The sequence below is a fragment of the Leucopleurus acutus genome (assembly GCF_964270905.1).
Source record: "Leucopleurus acutus genome assembly, chromosome: 6".
NCBI lineage: Eukaryota > Metazoa > Chordata > Mammalia > Artiodactyla > Delphinidae > Leucopleurus > Leucopleurus acutus.
In genome coordinates, this window is record NC_139149.1 from 57,524,363 (window position 1) to 57,541,361 (window position 16,999).

Here is a 16,999-nt window from a genome sequence, read left to right on the forward strand (position 1 = left end):
TGTGGATGGACCTTCTTTGATTTCTCTTAAGCCCTTTGCCTTGGTACCATGATTTTGTTTCAATGATTAGTCACCAGACTGTGTTTTGAATGGCTTTGAGAAGAGCATGGCTTGCTACTTTTAAGTCAGTTAATTAGAAGACAAAGCTAACCTACCAGAATATCTTGATGCCCACAGTTAGCTGTGTATGCCAGTTGACATTCTTCTTGTTTTTTTGTAATTGATAATTAGAAAATCGTCACTTACAATTATTCTTGACAGATATCGACTTCAGAGAATTATAGAAGCATTGCTGTCCTTAGGGATTATCAGTAGAAAAACCATGTAGATAATTATATTGAGATCTTTAAAACCTAGGTCAATACTTCCAATTATCTTCATGGTTAGCTTTCAGGTATTTACATTGTTTTTAAAAGATAGACTTTTTGGGAATTCCCTGATGGTCCAGTGGTTAGGACTCCGTGCTTTCACTGCTGAGGGCGCGGGCTCAATCCCTGGTCGGGGAACTAAGATCCTGCAAGCCACCTACCTCGGCCAAAAAAAATTAAAATATAGACTTTGGCTCTGGGTTTTATAAATTCTACAAGTGTGAAGTGGGCAATCAGTTTTTTTTAAAATGTTGCAAACCATTTATATAGAATTTAGAATACATTTTTTCAATTAGCATTTGCATCATCCTATAATCTTAGAGGTGAAAAGGACCCAGAAAAGTCATTTTCTTTCCTTCTATTTCTCTGGGTGGACCACACCTAAGACATTCCGTTGAGATGAAAGTCTGTTTTGTTGGTGAAGAATCACAGAGCAGGTACTTCCACATCCTCTCTCGGTAACCCAGGCTGGTTTCTGACATTTTATGATGGATGACAGTGCATTTCCAGGAAATTAATTGTTTTAGTGGTTTTAAACATCTTTTATTCGAACCCAAGTCCAAATGCCAAACCAGTTATCTGTGTTCCCCAAATAAGTGGTTTGACTTCTTTATTTTCATTCTTTTTCTCACCACCTTTCCAGGTTTACATATGAAATTGCACCAGTGTTTGTCCTCATGGAGCAAATAACACTTAAGAAGATGAGAGAGATAATTGGATGGTCAAGTAAAGATGGTGATGGGATATTTTCTCCTGGTAGGTTTCTGTTCTCTTTCCCCGGCTCTCCTCAAGGTTTGCAGTATGGATCCTGGGATCCATGAGAACACTGAACACAAAGTGAGTTTGTAGAAGAATAACAATTTTTCCAATAGTCCTGCCTTCTTACCTTTGTCCGAGTGAAGGCTAGCAAGCATGCTACATTCTATGTGTACTAACCAACAAAGGCTGTGCCTAAACCTGTACTCACTGGCAAAGGCTGTGTCTAAATCATGCTAAACAATTCTGGTCTGTCGATAGCAGTTTGATTAAGCTGGGAATCAGAGAATCAAGATTATCAGTGGACAGATCAATTTTGGCCAAAATAGTATATCTACTTTAAATCTCTAGTTCAATATAGATACAATAAGAATCTTTAAAACAAGGACAGATAATCTTGTAGAAAGGAGGGAGTTTGGAGTGGTGTCAGAGACAGTGTGACTGTGTACAAAGGGAAGAGAAAAAATAAAAATTGCAATTGTTCAGGCAATTGAATCAGTCCATGAATTTGCCTGTTTGTCAGGTAACTGATGCAAACATGACTTGTTTGTGTTGGCCAGACGTACCTGGTTACCTCAGTTCTCCTTGCATCTTGATTTAAGTAAACACGAGTTTGGTTTTATTTTAATACACTTGGAGTTCTTCTAAATGACTCAATAACTCAGTTGGGCTGTTCTTTGAGGAGAGTATCCAGGCAATGTCACTGTTTCCTTCCATAGGCTCTATTACTCTCTCTTCCTCTGTCTTTCTGACTCAGAGAAAAGATTCATCTTTGTTCAGTAAATAGATTGAGCAGAAAATGGAAGCAGGAGGGTTGTAACTCACCTATCTCTTTGCAGCCGCTGCTTCTGCCACCCCTTATATTCCTGTCTAGGCTTCGAGGTGGGACAGGCACCAGAGTATGTGAATCACCTCCAGCCAAATTGCCTAAATGGCTTTGGTAATAAGTGTGATTATCTGTATCTCCAGGGCAAAGGGACCAGAGGGAAGCCCTGGCAACAGGGAAGCCAGCAAAACCTATCACGATGTTGTCCTTCCCCTTTCTAACCTCCCTTGTCTCTTGAGACACCACGTCAGCCTTTTTTGTTAGAAACAGTAATGAGGAAGTCCCAACAGCTCCCAATGTGTCTGCTTGCCGATAGGGGGAGCCATATCCAACATGTACAGCATCATGGCGGCTCGCTACAAGTACTTCCCGGAAGTTAAGACAAAGGGCATGGCAGCCGTACCCAAGCTGGTCCTCTTCACCTCGGAACACGTGAGTTGGGTGCTCTTGCACATGGATTGTGGTGTTTTCCAAGGGACTGTCTAACATCTAACCTCCATCCTCTGTTGCAGAGTCACTATTCCATAAAGAAAGCTGGGGCTGCACTTGGCTTTGGAACCGACAATGTGATTTTGATAAAGTGCAATGAAAGGTAGGCAGGGGAGAGTGAATATTAGGTTCTTGATGTATTAAATGTGCTCATCTGTTAAATTTGTTTTATTGTGCTTAAGGACTGACTCAGTACAGTGTGCCAAGCTGCTAATGGTCTGTTGAAAATATCTGATTAAATTACTTTTTGCTGCTGTTGAAGTTTTTTTCCATGTGCAATCTCACTGATTGTTCATTTTAATTTCTCTCCTTTTACAATAATTACAGGGGGAAGATAATTCCAGCTGATTTAGAGGCAAAAATTCTTGAAGCCAAGCAAAAGGTATGTACTCTACAGTGCATCTAAACTCTGGTGAATATCGATTTTTTTAAAATACCTTCTTTCTGCCCTAGACAATAAAAGTGTTTGATAATATAAGAGATAATTTTATTGTGTTTCTAAAATTCTTTTCTCAGATGTTTGCTTATTTTCAACTTGTGTGATGACATGGCTTTAAAGCTGTGTCTACACAATATCAATTTTTTTTGAAAAGTGGAAAATTCAGTCATTAAACCACTTGTTCTGTCTTCACTGTGCCAAATGACTAGTTTGATGTACTTCAGTAAATCCACTATCCGCGTCTCATGAAGATGCAGCCTAATTGAGGTTTTCACTTGCTACTTGTTAAGTATAATCTCATTTTAACAAGTATCATTTAAGGTTAGGATTCTATTTAGCAAACTGCTTGCATGCCCTGGCAGTTGGCCCATGATACTTGGTGAATCCAGCCTCAATAAATTCTCTTAAACAGAAAAATCGCATAGAACAGATATATGCATGAGGCACTGCCAAGTAGCTGTCAGGCCATTTACCAACTCATTGTTGTTTTGGTTACATTCTTGTAACTCCTTCTCTAACTATGGTTGTTTGCCGGGTCTCAGCAGAGGAGACAGAAATGTCGCTAGGACTGAGCAAGGGGCAGAGGAGGAACTCCTAGAACTCATAGACTTCCCCAACCCTGTCTGAGCTCTATTACTTCACTTTCTCATTTATTTCTTGTTCACACCAAAATTTTACTGTATCTACTCTTAGGGAAACAGTGTATAGACCTGTTTTCAATAACCAAACAATGCTTCAGTATTATTATTATTACTTCAGTATTATTATTACCTCAATACACTTAGAACAGCACAGCTTCTAAAATGTAGAATGTCCAGATGACACTCAGATACCTGCCCATCACTCCACTTATTACTCTTTCCTGCTTTATTGTTTGCCATAGAACTTATCACTACTAAACATGCTATTTGTTTTGCTTATTTAATTTTGTTGACTGTCAGTCACTCCCGACGAGAATGCAAACTCCACAAGGACAGAAATATTCGTCTTTTGTGCTCACTGCTGTATTCCCAGCATCCACAACAGGGCCTGGCACATGAAAGTCTTCAAAAATATTTGTTGAATAAATGAAGGAATGAGTGAATGAGCTAACAGAGAATAGTCCCAGATATAGTATCTGATAACACACCAGCTTAGCTGATCTCTGCTGGAAATAAATGCTACAGTAATTCTTCTCCTTCATGTGGAAAGGAGGGAGGTTAGAAAGACTAATCAGCTTGTCCCTCTTACCTTATAGGGATACATTCCTCTGTATGTCAATGCAACTGCCGGCACGACTGTTTATGGCGCTTTTGATCCCATACAGGAGATTGCAGATATATGTGAGAAATACAACCTCTGGCTGCATGTCGATGTAAGCGCTGTAACTCAGAGTGGCCTGGTCCCGTCGGGGGGGTGGAAGCAGCTCTGCTTTATAATTTGCCTCCAGCTTCTCCCATTGCCTCTCTCCCTACTACATTTCTCTGGCCCCTAGCAAGCCATTCATGACAGGTGCACACCACACGTCTGTCCATCCTCTGGGGCTCACCCAGTCCTTACTGGCCAATTGCTGTCATCTGTGATTCATCCTAGAATTTCATCTCTGTCACTTTCCCGGAAAGCTTTTGTCTGAACGAATGTCTAAGAGTGAAGGACAACTGATTTCAGAGGGAAAAGATGTAAGATACAACGTATAGAAAGTGGCCATGAGTCTGAATCTGGGCACTCAGCTATCTGCCTTCAGTCCAGCCATCTATGACACTTTTCTTCCAAAAAAAAAAAAAAAAGGAAGGAAGGAGAAAGGAAGAAAAGAAGAAAGAAAGAAATGCATATCTGGTACATGTAGGAGAAATAAGGCAGCATATTTTGGAAGGTGTTATCAATTAAGAGATTTAGTTCCAAATTTTCCTAGGAACATAAGAGGTACATTTTCACATGTGTGACTGGATGTGTTTTTTCCTTTTTCTCTCTCCATTCTCTTATGGGTTTAACTTCTCACAACTAGACAGTGGGGTGATCTGCCCTATTGGACAAATGATAACAAAGGCTGTTCTTGTGTCACATGGTGCCCCAAGATATTCGATCCCCATGCATCAGAGGATGCATAAAAATGTCTTGCTATTGCAGGAGTGGTTGTGGGACCTCCAAGCCCACCAGGGCTGCTGCCTTGTGAGTTTTTCAGGAGCCCTTAGAATTCTGCTCTGGGCAGAATCAGACAGCAGTCCCTAGTCCTTTGTGTCGCTCCCGGAGCTCCACCCCTTGTCTCCTCAAGTGTCCCTGGCTTTCCAGAGCACTTTGGGCCTTGGGTCTCAGCACCACAGACTCAGCCCCTATTTACCTGTATCACTTGCACTGCGACTCTGACGTTAACCAGGAGGAACTTTTGAAGAAGTGATAAACGATGAATAAGCACAACTGCCCCTGGTGGAACAGTCAGCGTGGGTTCCATTTGTCAGAGGAGCTTACGCTTTTCGCTGTTTACATTCTCGCTCATGTTTTGCTAGAGATGTGAAGTGACCGGGCGTGGACTCCTCAGCGCCACCTCCCTCTCCCTCTCTTTTTCTCTGTCCTCACAGGCTGCCTGGGGTGGCGGGCTGCTCATGTCTCAGAAGCACCGCCATAAACTCAGCGGCATAGAAAGGTAAGGGCTGAGCACAGGGCCTCCCTCCGTTCAGGCCATGCAACACGCTGTGCCGCTGAGTCCCTAATGTCCCTGCCCTGATTCCCAACGTCTTATTCACTCTAAGCTCACTTTTGTTCAGTAGGCACTTATTGAGCACTTACTGTATACCAGGCACTGGGAAATTAAAGATGATGGATTTCCCAGTCAAATGAGTTCTCGCCTCAATTCACGATTTAGAAAGAGAAAAAAACAAGTATGCAGATAGTTACCACACCATGTGATATGCTCAACAATAGATGTGATTGCAGGGTGCCCGGGTAGGAGAGAAGAGAGACTTACCAGTGTGGGGATTTGGAGGCTAAATGGGAATTTGTCAAGGGCACAGAAAGGGGTGCTGACTTATTTCATTCTTTATTCTCACTAAGCTTACGTTTCCCATTAAGCTGGGAAAAGGGTAAGACACTCAGCTTACCTAACTTGTCTCATGAACAAAGATATTTCATCTGCCAAGCCATGCTATTTTAGACAGTGTAGTTGGAGGCCTTTCTGAGGAGGAGGCGGTTCAGCAGATACTGGGATAAAGGGAGAGAGGAAGCATGAATACAAGGAAGAGTGTTCCAGGCAGTGGGAAGGGCAAATGCAAAGACCCTGAGGTAGGACTGTTCTTGGCAAGTTGGAGGAAGGACTGTCACCGAGACCACTGTGGCTGGAGCAAAGTGAGAGCAGTGAGAGCAGACCGAGGGTGGAGAAGTGGACGGAGAGCAGGCATCAGGGAAAGCACTCCAGTGGCTTCAGTGTTTGTTACCTCTCCTGTGCCTCTTCCCTTGCATTTCAGTTTTTTGTGCTTTTTTGTTTTGTTTTTGTTTTTGTGTGCGGTACGCGGGCCTCTCACTGCTGTGGCCTCTCCCTTTGCGGGGCACAGGCTCCGGACGCGCAGGCTCAGCGGCCATGGCTCACGGGCCCAGCCGCTCCGCGGCATGTGGGATCTTCTCGGATCGGGGCACGAACCCGTGTCCCCTGCATCGGCAGGCGGACTCTCAACCACTGTGCCACCAGGGAAGCCCGCATTTCAGTTTTGAAAGGCCAGTATTGAAGCGAGTGAGACTGACTCGTTGAAGCATAGTTATATGACCCTTAACTTGGAGGACAGGATCTTAAATGTAGATAAGCCAGTCCAGCTGTACTTTAGATTTCTCAGGCAATTTCCATTTTACATCTTTGAGTCAAGGAAAACTTGAAACATTTTGCACTAGACTTTTTCTTTTCTAACATTTTAAAGTACATATGTCTTCTGAAGGAAATTGAATCCACATCATGTCTTATTACTTTCCACCTGTAGCACCAAAGAATCATTTACTTCAGACCTTTAGGACATTCAAAAAACATTTAAGACATTTTGTGAGATCTGTGTATAAGTGGTTTTTTAAAACTTATTTATTTATTTATTTAATGTTTTGGTCTGCGTTGGGTCTTCGTTGCGGTGTGCGGGCTTCTCATTGAAGTGGCTTCTCTTGTTGCGGAGCACGGACTCTAAGCGCGCGGGCTTCAGTAGCTGTGGCACGCAGGCTCAGTAGTTGTGGCTCGCAGGCTCTAGACCACAGACTCAGTAGTTGTGGCACATGGGCTTAGTTGCTCCGCGGCATGTGGAATCTTCCCAGACCAGGGCTCGAACCTGTGTCCCCTGCATTGGCAGGCAGATTCTTAACCATTGCTCCACCAGGGAAGTCCCTATGTGTAATTGTTTAATGATTCAGTGAATGATAGCAATGAGAAAATGGATTAAATTCACTACCATCTAAATAAGGCTTGACAGTGATTTTTTTTTTTAATAAATTTATTTATTTTTGGCTGTGCTGGGTCTTTGTTGCCATGCGCGGGCTTCTCATCACAGTGGCTTCTCTTGTTGTGGAGCACAGGCTCTAGGCGCGCAGGCTTCAGTAGTTGTGGCTCGCGGGCTCTAGAGCGCAAGCTCAGTAGTTGTGGCACACAGGCTTAGTTGCTCTGCAGCATGTGGGATCTTCCTGGACCAGGGACTGAACTCGTGTCCCCTGCACTGGCAGGCAGATTCTTAATCACTGCGCCACCAGGGAAGTCCGACACTGATGTTTTTTAATGAAATAAACATTTAGTCAACTTTTCTTAGAACTTTTCACAGTCTCTTTCATAAAGGTTTTCTTTATTATGCACATGGGGGAAAGTACATCAGGCCTTTCTTCTCCTTGAGATACAACGTACGCCTGTGGTCATGTATACACTAAATTATTTTCCCTCTTATGCACCTAAGCAAGATGAAGAGGTTAAAAATTCACAGCAGGAATTTAGCTTCAGGGAGAGCAGAGGCAGTATAATTCCGAGCCAATTGCTATGTCTGGGGAAAACATCCTTCACAGGTATTAAAGCATAGAGCCCAGCTGTGGGCTAGGCCATTGGAAAGGAGCTACCTAAGCTTTAATCATCATACATTACAGTTGTTTCCCTAATGTCCTAGCTAGTGTGCTCCTTAACCATTTAATTGTGTCTGACGGAGTGTTGTGGTTGCTAGGAGACCATGCTTGTTAAGCTATCATTGCAGCCTAAACAGGCAAGATTATGTTTATTTAGCATTTAAACAACACTACTAAGTAGCCAAAGTCTAGAATTGTCCAACGGATCCTTGCTTTTATGTGTCAGTCTTCATACTACCTTATAAGCAGGTAGGTCAGCGTCACCAGTCCAACTTATTAGTAAGAATGGGAAGGCAGAAAGAAGCTGAGTCTGTAGCCTAGAGGGAGGCAGTCTAGTGGAGAGGATATGAACACTGGCTCGACAGTTAGACTCCCTGAACTTGAATCTTGGCTCCAGCGCTTCCCAGCTGTGTGACTTCGGGTGATGTATTGAACCCTTTTGTGCCTCAGTCTCTCCATCTAAAATAGGGGTGATAATAGTCCCTATATGATAGGATTGTTGTGAGAATTAAGTATTCAAGCATGGTTATTAGCATTATATATTTACTAACTCATTTTATTCAATTCCTTGAGGCAGATACTGTTCTCCCCACTTTACGGACAGGAAAACTGAGCCTCAAAGGAGTTATGTAACTTGCCCAAACTAGCAAATGTCAGAGCCAGGTTTCAGACTTGGGTACTCTGGCTCCAAAGCTTGAGCTCTCAACCATGACACTGCACTGATAAAATGCCTGTAACACTCTTAGAACAATAGGATACATAATAAATGATGTTCGTAAATGTTAGGTAGTATTAATACAGTTATTTAGAAGAGGCAGTCTGCCACTTAGTGCTCTGAGACTGCCTGCAAAATATTTGTTTACCACTTGATTAGTCAATTTAGGGGACGAGGTGTCGAAAACTTGTCTTGACTTGAGTTGCGGTGGGTGATGTTTTCCTCAAGAGGACGGTTGCCTCTTGCTGACTCCTGCACCTCCTCCTCAGAGCATCATGTGTTTCTTTCAGGGCCAACTCAGTCACCTGGAATCCTCACAAGATGATGGGCGTGCTGTTGCAGTGCTCCGCCATCCTGGTCAAGGAAAAGGTCTGCCCTTCCCCCAAAGATGAGCTGGTGGCCTGCACACCCTTTAGAAGGCACAAAAAGAGAAAAGCATGGGGTTTTTTTTTTGTTTTTTTTTTTACAGTACTGGCTGAGGAACTCACGAGATTGACAGCCCCACTGGGCCTGCCATGGCTGTTCTTTCCCACCTGCACATGTTAGCCTCCGGCTAACCCAGCATATCCTGTTGGCCCTTGCTCTGAACTGTCCTTCTTCCTTGTTCAGCCCCCACGGCCCTGCCAGTGATAGAAACTACGAGGGCATTATTTGAGTTTGTGGTCCCAAGAGCTGAAACAACTTATTTGGAACCACAACTACAAATGTCAACTTAGGGCAACAAGGAATGTTGACCAAGAAACTTCTGTAAATGACGATAGTTGTATAACTTGCCCAAATTAGCAACCGTCAGCCAGATTTCAGACTTGGGTACTCTGGCTCCAAAGCTTGAGCTCTTAACCATGTCACCGCACTGATAAAATGCCGGTAAGGCACTTAGAACAATAGGTAGTATATTCTCTTCCTAAGAATCTAATAGGGCCCTGCCGTGTAGGGCCTTGTTCCTCCAGTAAAACTGTTGCACACTGAGGCGTCCTCAAAAGCCTGTCACCAACCTGTGGGGGCCAGTACCTGTACAAGCTTTTTACTCCACTCCTAAGTAGAGCGCCTGTTAACTTCATAGGAGCTCCCGGAAAGGATTGGAACACTTTTTAGGGGGTGCTTTGGCGGAGGAAAATTCTTCTACACATGAAACTGTCCCACCCTCTACAGGAAGTTTATGTCTCCAACCCCTGCTGACTGAATGCCATAGCACTTCCAGTCTGTGAAATAACCGAAAACACCCATGGACATTTCCAGATGCTCCTTAGAGGGACAGTAGGGTGGGCTCTTGTTATTGGCATCTGAGACAAAAGATCGTTTTCCAATCAGAGTGATAGAGAGGAAGGGGCGAAGGGTTTTCCAAGGGTGGTTTTGGAGAAGTACATCAGAACAACTGCACGGCCTCATGAGACATTAGAAGAAAGATTGTATGTGACCCTAAGTCCGGCCTGCCCTGTTTCAAAACCATCCACACCTCTGCCCTGTGAATACAGATGCACGCCTGTCTTGATTTCCATTACAGGGTATCCTCCAAGGATGCAACCAGATGTGTGCAGGGTACCTCTTCCAGCCAGACAAGCAGTATGACGTCTCCTACGACACTGGGGATAAAGCCATTCAGTGTGGCCGCCATGTGGACATCTTCAAGTTCTGGCTGATGTGGAAAGCAAAGGTACGAAGGAGGGCATTACAGGAAATAGAGCAGAAATGTAATTTGCACAGGCTAGCTGGAAAAAGTGAGGCAAAGATATATCCCAGATAATCCATTATGTACGAAATCAATATCTAGATAATTGAGTTAACTGTATTTTCTTTGCAAATGAAATCACTTTATCCCTTATGTCAAATTCTCTCTCCTTCCATTCAGTCTCCTCAATTTGAATTAGCATGACTTTTCTTATCACTTTCTCTTATAAGCACTAAAAATTTTGTCAAGATAAGGACTTCCACAGCAGTCCTTAGGGATGCTGAAATTGTTTAGTGCAGATGTAGAGAAAGAGATAAAGATAAAATTACTACATTATTCTGTGCAGAACCCTGAGTTCCTTTATATGGCCTCAAATCATGGGATATATATGACAGTTTTAAGTTCTCTTTAAATAATGGCTTTCCCATTATGTGTACTTCTATACTCTCTTCTAGAAAATGCATACTTTATTCTAAGAAATCCTAGACTGAGGCATGCTATGTCTGCATTCATCAGTCTTTCAGGATGCATTTCTGTGTCTAGAAAAAAAAGCAAACTACTGGAACTTCCCCCAGTGGGGGTGAGGGAGAGGAATACCATGGGACTGTTTATTTCAAAAGTATTTGTATGCAATCAAGTAAGGGCAATTTTTATTTCACAGCTTTATATTGCAGCCATCGTTTTATTTTTCTACTGTTAAAGTAATTTAAATAAATTTCCATATATAAGATCGGGTCACCTAATACCAAAACAAAATAGGGTTTCCAGCCAAACATCCAGTCCAATGTTTTTTCTGTAAGAAGAATTTGATGGATTATTAGTTTTTTTCCTCATTAAGTTATTTTGTCTTAATATAGAAACAGTCTGAATTTGATTTCTCCCACAAAGTAATCATAGGTATTTTACGCATATAAATAGTCATAAATCGCAACAAGAGAAAGAGCCCTATCATTCAGAAATATGATAACCACATGGCCTGTCTCAGTAATTTGTGCCTGGGTTTTGCCTGACAATAACCGCTTGAGCAGTCTGCTGGAAGTTTAGCTCAAAGAGTATTTATTGGTTACCGATGTGGGACCTGGTGTGGGCTTCCTTCCCAAGAAGAAAGTGGACTGGCCCGAGCACTGCTCAGCGGCAGCTGCTGCTTTGCCAGTGTTGGGCTTGGCCCAGACGCATTAGCAACCCACAGGCCTCGTGCATCTGCTCTCCTTGTTAACACCGACCCACTCAGCACCCCCCATGCTGCTGTTACTAATCAGCCATGCTGGCTTTGGAAACTCATGCTCAATCAGTTTGTCAATAGATGGAGCTACTGCCATCTCAGGGCACATCCTGAGACCAGTGCTTCCCCATCTGCCTGCCTGCCTCTCACTAGAAAGGGGTAATACCATGTTACATGGAAGGTAGCCTGCCTGGGAGTGAGGGGGACGTGTTTGGCCAGGACTTCCTGCTGCGGAAGGTGGGTTCTAAAGTAGTATTTCTCCAACTATCTGTGGTGAAGAACCAGCTGGGGTGTTTTTAACCTCTCATAGACCAGTACGATAAATTGGTCTTCACTTAATTCATTTATTGTACACTACAATAAATGAATTGCTAGAAAGGTGAAATAAAAAGCCATACAAAGTATGAACACCAGTTTTAAAAATGCAGTTCAGTAGGCATACAATTACTCTGTCAAGTGACCATAAAAGTTCCTTATTACTTAATCTCAATTTTTGGACTCATCTTATCATGGACTGGTTACATTTTGTGGACTGGCCTCAGTCCATAGACAGCAGTTTGGGTGGCATTATCCTAAAGCAAACCAGAAATGGGCTTCAGACTGTGAATTACTAGCAAGAAGCTAAAAGCCCTGTTGAGAATAACTGCCCAGAGACTAGAGTGCCTTCAAAAGAGATGAGGCACACTTTATCGCATGCAGAGCTATGAGAAAGCCATACATATATAGTGAGATGGTTCTTGCTAACCATCTCCAAGAATACTCTTACATATATTTCCGATAGACAAAGACAGCATAGCCCTCTCAATGCCATCACAGGGAAATTCAGCCTGTCACCAACAAACATGACTTTTCCTTTTTTTAAAACAGGGCACAGTGGGCTTTGAAAATCAGATCAACAAATGCTTGGAGCTGGCAGAATACCTCTATGCCAAGATTAAAAACAGAGAGGAATTTGAGATGGTTTTTGATGGTGAGGTAAGTTATCATCCTGGACTAGATGTATAGCATTTCTGGAAAATCTCTTGAGGGAAGCCCCTGAAGCTGTAGTGTCCCCCATTGCCAGAAGCTGCTTCTGAATTTTCATTCTAGCACTCTTCATTTACTTCCCTCTGTGTCCATGAATGTTTCTTCTGGTAGCATTGGAATGACTTTTCCCCTTCACCTCTTCTAGAAAAGATATAGTTCTCAGCCAGCCCTTCGTAGGCAAGAGGTGTTTCCTTGGCAGGTCTGAATCCTGTATAATTCTGGGGTCTTATTATGGTGTTGTACCTCCATGATAAAGTGTTCCTCAGTTCCAAGAAGCTTATAGGATGGGTATATCCTTGTCTTCCAAGACTGGTTCTAAAATGAAGTTCTACTTTACAATAGATTCATTATGAAGAGAGCAAGATACCGTTGTCTCTGCCCTGAGTTCAGATCCGTATTGCACACAGTAAGGTACTTGTCATACCAGTGTTGGCTGAGTGCCTGCGGTGTGCCTTGCCCCAGGCCAGGAGCTGGATTATAGTGTAGTGACCAAAACAGGTACTGTCTCTGCCCTATTGGAGCTTGCAGTTGAATAAAGAAAGTTGGGGGCTTCCTTGGTGGCGCAGTGGTTGAGAGTCCACCTGCTGATGCAGGGGACACGGGTTCGTGCCCTGGTCCGGGAGGATGCCACATGCCGCAGAGCGGCTGGACCCGTGAGCCATGGCTGCTGAGCCTGTGCGTCCGGAGCCTGTGCTCCGCGACGGGAGAGGCCACAACAGTGAGAGGCCCGCGTACCGCAAAAAAAAAAAAAAAAAAAAAAAAAAAAGAAAGTTGGAATAGGAGCCAGTGCTGAACAAAAGGACATCCACTCATAATTCAGTGTAATAAAACACACCTGCATTCAATTCAGTCTATTTATCAGGCACCTAAAGTACTAGGAACACACCGGAGAGTCACCAACTGAGCAAAAGAGCCCTGAGCAGTTCAAATCAATCATACAGTGCTCATGCGTTTCACCTCTGGGACCTCATTCTCATCATTTACACTAATTTAAATATTCTACTAGCAGGTTAAAACAAATGTAATGTCTCTAGACCATGAGAGGCAGGCACAGTGATGGCAGACAGCAACTAGGAAGGAAACTGAAAAACTATAGCAAGAATATAGAAGGACTTAAAAAGCTTGAGTCTTTAGGGCAGGAACACTAAACAGTTCTAAGCATCTCAATACGCCCTGTCTTATAGATTAGAACCGGTTTTAATTTTCATTATGATAATCCTGAGTCTTCAGAGAAGGTTCAGTATTGATAGAGTAAACTCAGAATATTCAGTACCAATAAAATTGACTATGTTTTGAGCATCTTCTATACATGAGGCACTACAAAATGGCAAGATGGATAATACCCTTTTTTAAAATGACCCAAATGTAATTTTTTTAACATTTCAGTGTTGAAAGGTGGGTACCTTTAGTCATCTAGAAAATGGGTTATGGGAAACAGTTCTCTTGTCAGATATGATGGGATTAACCAGGCTTTCTTCTCCCAAGTATAGAAGTAACATGCAGCCTTTTTTTTATCCTTTTTTTTTTTGTCTGAGAGACTTCCGCCGAGGGTCCATAGGGGTTTTGGGACAGCTTTCTCTCAAGTTCTCATCATTTTTCTGTTTTGTTTGTACGCATGCTTGTCTGTGAAAATCTCCACAGCCTGAGCACACAAATGTCTGTTTCTGGTATATTCCACAAAGCCTCAGGGGCGTTCTGGATAGCCCTGAGCGCCGGGAAAAACTACACAAGGTATGGAATCACTCCTTGTCTCATCTAACCCTCTGCAATTTCTCTGGCTAGTCAGAAGATCCTCACTCTGATGTGTCTTTCTAACGGAGGAGAAATAAAAGCTAAAGGCTTGGGGTGGTAGGGAGACATCTTGTTATAGTCTTCTTGGGTCTGAATTGTCCCCTCACCGTGGCTCAGATCAGTGGGAACCTCTGGAGGACGCATCCCTGCCTTAGGTTGGTGTTCGTCGTTAGAGGGGTCATATGCAGCGCAGTTGAATAATATACATATTCCTAGGAACTTTCGTATTAAACTATGTCTGTTAAAATATCTTTTACTAAGTTCAAGGCTGTTCTAATGCTGATTCATTCTAGTTGTCGGTTTCTATATCTAGTTTATATATTACTTATAGTTGTTTGTATTGTATTTAATTTATATAATATTTCATTCATCTAACCATTCAGCAAATATTTGTTGAGCAGAGTCCATGTGCCAGACAGTATCCTAGGCACTGGATTATACAGAAGCCCTAATTTGTGTTGTTGCCCATGTGAATTTTTTGTTTTTGATTTTGAATTTATCATCATTGTCCTATGTCCGACTTTCAAAATTCAGTTGCGCAGTGCTTTCTGTAGGAATATGTGATTGGGTAGACTTAAATAGTCATTAGAGGCCATCATCAAAAAGCCTACAAATAATAAATGCTGGAGAGGGTGTGGACAAAAGGGAACCTTCCTACACTGTTTGTGGGAATGTAAATTGGTGCAGCTACTATGGAGAACAGTGTGGAGGTTGCTTAAGAAAACTAAAAATAGGGTTACTATATGATCCAGCAATCCCACTCCTGAGCATATATCCAGAGAAAATTCTAATTTGAAAAGATATGTGCACCCCAATGTTCATAGCAGCAGTATTTACAATAGCCGAGACACGGAGACAACCTAAATGTCCATAGACAGAGGAATGGATAAAGAAGTTGTGGTACATATATACAATGGAATATTACTCAGCCATAAAAAAGAATGAAATAATGCCATTTGCAGCAACATGGATGGACCTAGAGATTATTGTACTAAGTCAGTCAGACAGAAAAAGATAAATATCACATGGAATGTGAATGTGGAATCTAAAAAAATGATATAAACGAACTTACAAAACAGAAACAGACTTCACAGACATAGAAAATAAATTTATGGTTACCAAAGGGGAAAAGGGGATGGGAGAGGGATAAATTAGGAGTTTGGGATTAGCAGATACAGACTACTTCATATAAAATAGATAAACAACAAGTTCTTACCATATAGCACAGGGAACTACATTCAATATCCTGTAATAACCTATAATGGAAAAGAATCTGAAAAAGAATATATATATATATTTAAGAATAAGAATATATATATATGTGTACAACTGAATCACTTTGCTGTCCATCTGAAACTATCACAATGTTGTAAATCAACTACATGTCAATTTAAAAAATTAGTCACTAGACATTAGCCAAGGAAGAAACTTGTACAAGTAATAAAAAGAAAATTGCTCTTTTTTCCAACTAAGAAGTGGGTTGCATTTTGAAAAAGAGCATGGTATATCAGTCTTGAGTTTTGTTTTGTGTTTTCCCTCACAAGGTGGCCCCGAAAATCAAAGCCCTGATGATGGAGTCTGGCACGACCATGGTTGGCTACCAGCCTCAGGGGGACAAGGCCAACTTCTTCCGGATGGTCGTCTCCAACCCAGCCGCTACCCAGTCTGATATCGACTTCCTCATTGAGGAAATAGAGAGGCTGGGCCAGGATCTGTAATTGCCGTCCATAGAACATGAGTTTCTGGGACTTCCCTTTCCCCTCTGGTATTCTAGAACAAACTCTATATGTTGCTGAAACACATAGGCCATTTCATTGAGGGAAAACATAATATCTTGAAGAATACTGTTAAAACCTTACTTAAGCTTGTTAGACTTAGCAGGAAATGATGTTCTTTTTCAAAAGTTGCACATTAGGAGCACAGTATATATGTACAGCTATATATACCTCTCTCTATAAATATATGTCTGTATAGTGAGTGTGGCTTAGTAATAGATCACAGCATGTCTCCCACTCCAAGAGAATTCACTTTACCTTCAGCAATTACTGAGGGCCAAACATGCTGCAAACCAGCTTGCGCAACAACCCCAGGAAAGATGTTTTTCAAAATGCCAGGTGTCGGGGACCAAGGGAAATGCTGTTGGCAGGAGTTGACTTCGTTGTCGGTATTTCTCCCGCCTGAAGTGATGATGGATGAGAAAAAGCACCACTGGCTGACAAGAGTCCCGCCCTTCCCATTAGTATCCTGTGAGGGGAAAACAGTAGCAGAGTCATTGATTGTTTCAGGTGTACTATTGCTGTATTTTTAGAGATTAAGTTGTATAGATTGTGGATATTTCTGTTGTCTGACCTCGGGGCGGAGTGGAAGAACACATGTAATGATTCCATTGACTGTTTAATAGTAGGTATATGAAATATTTGCTTATTTATATTCAGAGATTTACCATGTTAAAGAGGCGTCTTGTATTTTCTTCCCATTTGTAATGTATCTTATTTATATATTAATGCAGTAAGTTCTAAAAACTGATTATGGTATTTTCGTGTACTTGTGAGCCAAAGAGAAAAGATTAAAATTAGTGAGACTTGTATTTATATTAGAGTGCCCTTAAAATAATGATTTAAGCATAAGTTTACTGTCTGTAAGAGAACTCTG

General features: G+C 42.1%; 1 protein-coding gene across 1 annotated transcript in view; it reads left to right on the plus strand.

Annotated features, from left to right (window-relative positions):
• Positions 1-16,065, plus strand: part of GAD1 (glutamate decarboxylase 1) — a gene marked incomplete at both ends in the record, with an annotated part of 37,786 nt that extends 21,721 nt beyond the window's left edge. The window contains 11 exons of the mRNA XM_082841408.1: positions 1,012-1,124; positions 2,267-2,382; positions 2,463-2,542; positions 2,767-2,821; positions 4,116-4,232; positions 5,434-5,498; positions 8,930-9,008; positions 10,144-10,293; positions 12,398-12,505; positions 14,198-14,287; positions 15,892-16,065. Coding sequence (XP_082697534.1) covers positions 1,012-1,124; positions 2,267-2,382; positions 2,463-2,542; positions 2,767-2,821; positions 4,116-4,232; positions 5,434-5,498; positions 8,930-9,008; positions 10,144-10,293; positions 12,398-12,505; positions 14,198-14,287; positions 15,892-16,065 — 1,147 coding nt within the window. The remainder of the gene's footprint in view (positions 1-1,011; positions 1,125-2,266; positions 2,383-2,462; positions 2,543-2,766; positions 2,822-4,115; positions 4,233-5,433; positions 5,499-8,929; positions 9,009-10,143; positions 10,294-12,397; positions 12,506-14,197; positions 14,288-15,891) is intronic.
• Positions 16,066-16,999: the final 934 nt, after the last annotated feature.